Raw genomic sequence first — 6590 nt, 5'->3', positions numbered from 1 at the left:
TTAAGGTGGTTCTGGGGATTGTGCCAAAAGAATAAATACACAAGTATCTCTTTCCTTAATTGGGCATGCTAACTCATGAAAGAGAGGGGGAGAGAGGGAGAGAGTGTGTGTTACATCATAGGATAGACTTGGGGTTGAGGGTGACGTGGTTATCTTTCTTTGTACAGATCAGCAGTTTATTTAAGTATTAACTGTCATTTCAATATTTTTTTAAAGCTAATGAGTTTGGCAGAACTGTAACACTGTTTATCTTTTTATTAATATTGTAAATAACAACCCCTATTTGCATAAAATTGAAAATATACATTTAAATTATCAATAGGAAGCCAGAAATTAAAAATAAACAGGACTAAAAGAGTAATCCAGAGGCTGTTAAAATATACATATTTAAGAAACACATATTAAAATGCATGTGAGCTTCCTGCAGTGCAGGGGGGTGGATTAGATGACCGTTGGGGGTCCCTTCCAACTCTTATGATTCTATGTACACGACACTGAGATCCCCAGAAGACAAAGGTGGTATATAAATGTAATAAATAAATAAATAAATAAAATACATCAAAAGGGGAGGGAGAGCATAAAAATATTTTTTTTTAATTAAAGTCATCCTGAGGACCTAACAGCATGTTCCATTAAGTGTGTAATATTAGGGTTTGGGGTTGTTGTTTTAAAAGTTGATATGGGGAGGGTGGTGATTTTACAGAGGGACTAAAGTGCTTGGGGGAAAGAAAATTTCAACTTTTGTACCCCAAATCATTTGGAAGGATACAGTTAGGCAGCCTGCCCTACACCTGATATCATATATGATGTATGATGTCAGCTGTGTGTCAGGTAAAGATGCAAGAGGTGCAAAGGGATTTTTTTCAGACAACGATAAAAATCAGTGGTGCCCACAAACCCATGCACACTTTGCTTTGGAAGCACTGGCAATCAGCTGATGGCCATGTAAGGTATACTGAACGCCACCTCTGAAAAGAAAAAAATGTCTATATTTGGTCAAGGGGGGACATACACAAACACACAGATATAATATTGTGGCAAATAAGTCTTTCAGATTTATTGCATAGCCTTTAGCAAGGGAGGGGAGGAAAATGTACATTCTTCAGCTATGCCTTTTGGCATCCTCATTTTCTCTTAACGGGGCTACGAGGTTTGCAGATTCTGTCATGAGACAAAGGTTCTTGAGAGCAGAAGCAGTAAGGCTACAAAGGCTACACAATTATTCAAGCCTAAGCCTGCTAACTGCTAACTGGTAACAGCAAACTGCTAAATCACTGTGACTCGTGACTCATCTTGAGTCATGACTCATTCTCCCTATAAAAAGTAGCCAGCCTCTCTGTGGGTCTCTCTGTGTGTCAATGTGTGTATTGTGTTGTTGCAGACAGAGTGGCTCCAGGACTCTAGTAAATCAGTAACTAAGACTGTGCCTCTGAAGAGTCAGATAGCAGCTAGGAGCACTCTGTGTATGCTCTTTAACTATGCTGTTTATGAACAACTTAATTGTCTTCAGTAAAGTTTTATTCTGTTTATGAAGAAGACTCTGCATTGATTAATTTACCGCTTCACAACAGTGTCACCCTTTCTTGGGTGTAGTACAGAGCAGTGGCAGGCTGGAAGAAGGGTGCTCTTAAGTTCCCATACTCCCCAAGCCAAGCAAAGATGGCAGGTGACCCTGGAAATAAACAATCTACTGCATTACACACACATCCAGCGTTTTGCACATGCCTGAGAAAATGCTGACACCCACCTAGCCACACACTTTTCAACTTCAATTCCCTCAATGGTCCCCGCTCCATTCTCCACAATTTTTTTTTTTGAAAGTCCCTTCTGATTCAAAACTGGTTTGCCTTAAGATACAGGGCTCCCCTTTGAGGACATGGAAGGGAGACGGACCTCAGACAGAACCTGGTCCTTATACAATATTCAAACTGCTGTGACATATGTGCACTCTTCCACTTGACCCAAGAATGCTTTCTTCCCCCCTTCTACTTTCTCTTTCGAATAGGAAATTATAGGATGGCATCTTTAAAAATTTCACCCCATAACATGGTAATGGAAAACTATTAGTTGACTCCAGTCACACGGCTATTCGGAAAGCAGGAAAAGTCTGAGGCAATATTACAGTGATAAAACACTCCTGGCAAGAACTACTTGTACATTACCCATCACCTACTTTTACACAAAAATGGAAGAAAATGCAGTGGCTTTTTCCACCGCCCCATAGCCTCCTTCATTTCTCTATTTCTTAGTGTATATATGATAGGATTCAGTGCAGGGGTGACAATGGTGTAGAATAAGGAAGCCATTTTTTCCACACTGGAGCCGGAGAAGGGTACAAGATATACAAAGAGGCAGGGCACAAAAATAAGGCTGACTACTGTCAAGTGAGAGCTACAGGTCGACAGAGCCTTCCCTCCACTCTCCTTGAAGTGGCCTCGAAGGGTGGCCAGAATGACCCCATATGAGAGTAGTAAAACAAGGAAGCAAACCAGGGAGAGGAGGCCACTATTAGCTGCCATGAGGATTTCAGTGATGTAGGTATTGGCACACGCCAGTCTGACCACTTGTGGGACATCACAGAAGAAATTGTCCAGTTCATTTGGTCCACAGAATGGGAGTTGGACAACAAGGATAAACTGGGTGGCCGAGTGGATGATGCCTCCAGCCAAACAGAATAAGAGGAGCCTAGTGCAATGTGGGCGGTTCATTCTGGCGGTGTATGTCAGTGGATGGCAGATGGCCACATAGCGATCATAGGCCATGAGGGTGAGGAGGAACATCTCACTGCCCCCAGAGAAGTGAAGGAAGAAGATCTGTGTCATACAGCCGCCAAATGTGATTGTCTGGCCAGAACTGGCCAGCTCTGCTATCATCTTGGGGACAACCACGGAACCCACAGAAATATCAAGAATGGATAAACAAGCCAGGAAGAAGTACATGGGGGACTGGAGGAGGCGGGGCTCCACATGTACAGTCACCACAATGAGGAGGTTGCCCAATAGGATTACAGTGTAACAGGTGAAAACCAGAAGAAAGAGAAATATCTGGATGGAACGGGAATTGGAGAGACCCAGCAAGACAAACTCGGTGACATAGGAGTTGTTCATGGAGATGGATGGACCTGAATAGGAGAGAGATACAATGGGTGTTACCATGAGCAATTTTGATCAATCTATCCTACTATTCAAAGACAATACAGAAAAACCAACTATTGTGATATTTTCATAGGTCAACTACTACTACTGCTTCTACAACAACAACAACAACCATAACAACAACAACACTAGTAATTGCAACCTTAGATAAGATTCAGTTAAGTTAAATCATCTTTAAAAAAATTTAATATGATATTGACTTAGTAATTTAAAAGCATACATTGTGATGTTCCAATTATAATCATTGTTATTTGAATATTTTTCTATTGTCTAATGTAGTTCTAAATCATTCTAAATATAAAATATTAGGAATGTAAGAAGAAGACTTTAATTGATTTTAAAAATATTTTTTACCCATCAAGATACACGCACACACACACACACACACACACACACACACACACTGTACATCTTTATAATATCCATTCATTATTCATAATTCTCTTCTCCTACCAATAATAACATATTGGTGAACTGTGGAGGAGGGATCTCCCTGTAATTAAAAAGCAACATAAATTATATTGATGCATATTTTTTTTGCCAAATCATTTCCCCCCCCCCCCCAAAAAAAATTTTTTACCAACTCGGCCACAAAGTAAGACAAAATGAATACAATTTTTCCAAAAATTGGTTTCCCACACTCCGTTCTTGATGTGTCCAAGTTTTCATCTTGTGTTGATGCATTTTAATATATTTTAGTATACTTTTTTACTGTTTTTGAATGTTTTAAATTAACTATTTTAACTGTTTTTATTAATAATTTTAATATTTACTGTAACCTTTGATTGTATCACATTGCAACCTTCGATTGCATTGTTACAATCCAGCAGTATTGTATTCGAATTATGTTAATTAAATGATTTTTAAAAAAAATCTTCATAAGAGGTCATATATTTAATATATCCAAGCAATATTATTAGCAAGACCTTTAACATGTTATCACATTATACAAATGCAATATTAAAGCAACTGCTTGTTTTTGTTTAAATAATTATCTTTGTTTAATCTTTCAGTGCTTCATTAGAATAGAACCCAGAATACCAGTGGATTCTCAAACTTTCACAAGATATGAATTGGATTATGGAACATAATTAAAGATTCAGTCAGAAATATTCATTCAAATCTTTTATGCCAAACTAGTAATAAGGAAACTATTACCCCAGCCCACACCAAGTCACAAATTCATTCCTCAGTGCATTGCAGATATTTTGGAGAGAAAAAAAGATGCAGATATCTGTATGATTCAGTTCTTCCATAGGCTGACTCTTCTATAGTCTATAAGCAGATCGGTTTGTATTTGCCACAATGTGTTTTAAATTTAAAAAGCAAAGGGGTAGACAATGCATGAATGTCTTTACAGTGTTTAGCATCTGTCTGTCTACAGAGAAAATGGAGTACACCTCTGTGGGTGAAGTCAAGCTACTGAGTTAGCAGCACCAATGTGACCTTCCTGGGCACAAGCCAAGCCTGGGCAATCTTTGCCATCTCTATGCAAAAGTAAGTCTCATTGGGTAGTACTCACTCAGATGACAAACATACTTAGCAGTATAGAAACTACTACATTCCAAGCCAGACCATTGGTCCATCCAGGCCAGCATTATCAATACTGACAGGCAGTGACTCTCCCAGGCTCCAGGTAGGATTCCCCCCCCCCCAGCCTCACTTTGAAATGCTAGGGATATAACTTTAAACCTTTTTAATGCAAATAATGTTTAAGGCATTGACCGTAGCACAATCTTAGAGGATCTGTTTTGTATGCAGCAGCTCCCTATTCAATCCCTGGCATCTCAAAGTAGGGCCGGAAAAGATACAGTGGTACCTCTAGTTACGAACACAATTCGTTCCGGAGGTCTGTTCTTAACCTGAAACTGTTCTTAACTAGAGCCGTGCTTTCGCTAATGGGGCCTCTTGCTGACGCTGCGCCGGCGGCACACAATTTCTGTTCTCATCCTGGGGCAAAGTTCTCAACTCGAGGTAACTCTTCCAGGTTAGCGGAGTTTGTAACCTGAAGCGTTTGTAACCTGAGGCGCTTGTAACTCAAGGTACCACTGTATCTGGTCTGAAACCCTGAAGAGACACAGCCTGTCCATGTAGACAATACCGAGCTGGATGGAGCAAGGGACTGACTTGGTAAAAGGTAGCTTCCTATGTACCATTAAGTTACAGCCCCTCCCAATTATAAATCCATTTCAGCGTAACTAACAATGCAACTAGGAACACTTTCCCATATTATCAGATTCAGAGGAATGGGCTCTCACAACAGCAACTAGAACCAGAGATGCAATGACAAAGCAATTCTGCATGCTTGGGACATGGAACATACTCTGATCCAAATGATTCCCCACCCCCACCCCCACGTTAGCATCTACACTGCCTTCACTCAATATCTTCTTCTCATTAAAAGCGAGACATATATCAATGACTTAGTGTCTCTGCAATAATGATCCCACCTCATATTCAGAAACTTGAGGAAAAACCTGGATTACCACGACACCTATCTCTGATGCCTACTTACCATTCATGGATTCAGCACTCTGCTCCATTTCTCACATACCTTATTCTCAACCAGCATTGATCTGTCTTAATATATCCCCCGGGGTCATTGGTCTCCCAAGATGGCGCTGCAAGGATAAAGAAAGATTCAGGGGGAAAGTCTTAAGCACAAAAGGAAAGAGATGGGAAAGTGATAAAGAAATCTGGAAAGTCTTCTCAGATCTCTGTGTAACAAGAGCACCATCAAGGCTTAAGAGCAAGCATTGAACAATTCACAACAGCATCAAGTAGGAAATGTCTAGATGGAATCCTGACGCCCAGTCTTTCCTTTTACTCTAAAACACAAGCATAAGACCACTTACGCTTAGACCCAATGTGCATCTAGCCCACCGATCTGTTTACAGCAATAGTCAGGCTCATAACCTCTCAAGCACAGCATCATAGGTTTCTCATCTTCACACTTACCATCTCTTTAGGAAACCCCATTCTCTTTCTAGAGCTCAGGGTGAGAGATCAGCAGTGCTTGTCCATGCTGCTGGCAAGGTTAGAGGTTCTTTGAAAAATCAAGAACATCAGTAGCCATAAATCCATTACTTTGCTCCGCTTCCAATTCCAGAAGTTCCAGCAGGGCTCTGGCCAGGGAATGAGTCCTCCTCCTTCTCTCTCTCTCACACACACCTTCCTTCTTCTTCTCTCAGTGGTGAGCCAAGAATATATCTAAAATATTTCAGCAACCCATGATTACATCCCGGGGGGGAAGGGGTCACAAAGGCAAATCCCAGATCCCCATTCAGATACTTTTGCCAAAAGAGATAATTGTTGATTCATAGATGCAGGGCTAGGAGCCAGAACTCTCAAGTCCCTTTTGTCTACTGCATGAGAAAGAAAATGTACATATGTGCTTAAATTCCAGAAAGTCCACTTAATACGATTATAACAATG

General features: G+C 40.4%; 1 protein-coding gene across 1 annotated transcript; it reads right to left on the bottom strand.

Annotated features, from left to right (window-relative positions):
- Positions 1-2165: 2165 nt before the first annotated feature.
- LOC118095632 (olfactory receptor 4Q3-like) lies at positions 2166-3107 on the bottom strand. Its single transcript, XM_035136878.3, has one exon. The coding sequence runs from the start codon at positions 3105-3107 to the stop codon at positions 2166-2168; it is 942 nt and encodes a 313-aa protein (XP_034992769.3).
- Positions 3108-6590: the final 3483 nt, after the last annotated feature.

The sequence above is a fragment of the Zootoca vivipara genome, chromosome 12 (genome assembly GCF_965207765.1).
Source record: "Zootoca vivipara chromosome 12, rZooViv2.hap1.1, whole genome shotgun sequence".
Classification (NCBI taxonomy): Eukaryota; Metazoa; Chordata; class Lepidosauria; order Squamata; family Lacertidae; genus Zootoca; species Zootoca vivipara.
The sequence above is the reverse complement of the archived record's forward strand: the minus strand, read 5'-3'. Positions and strand labels throughout refer to the sequence as shown.

Coding starts and splice junctions, on each gene's coding strand:
- LOC118095632 (XM_035136878.3), bottom strand. CDS start 3,107: ATGAACAACTCCTATGTCACCGAGTTTGTCTTGCTGGGTCTCTCCAAT.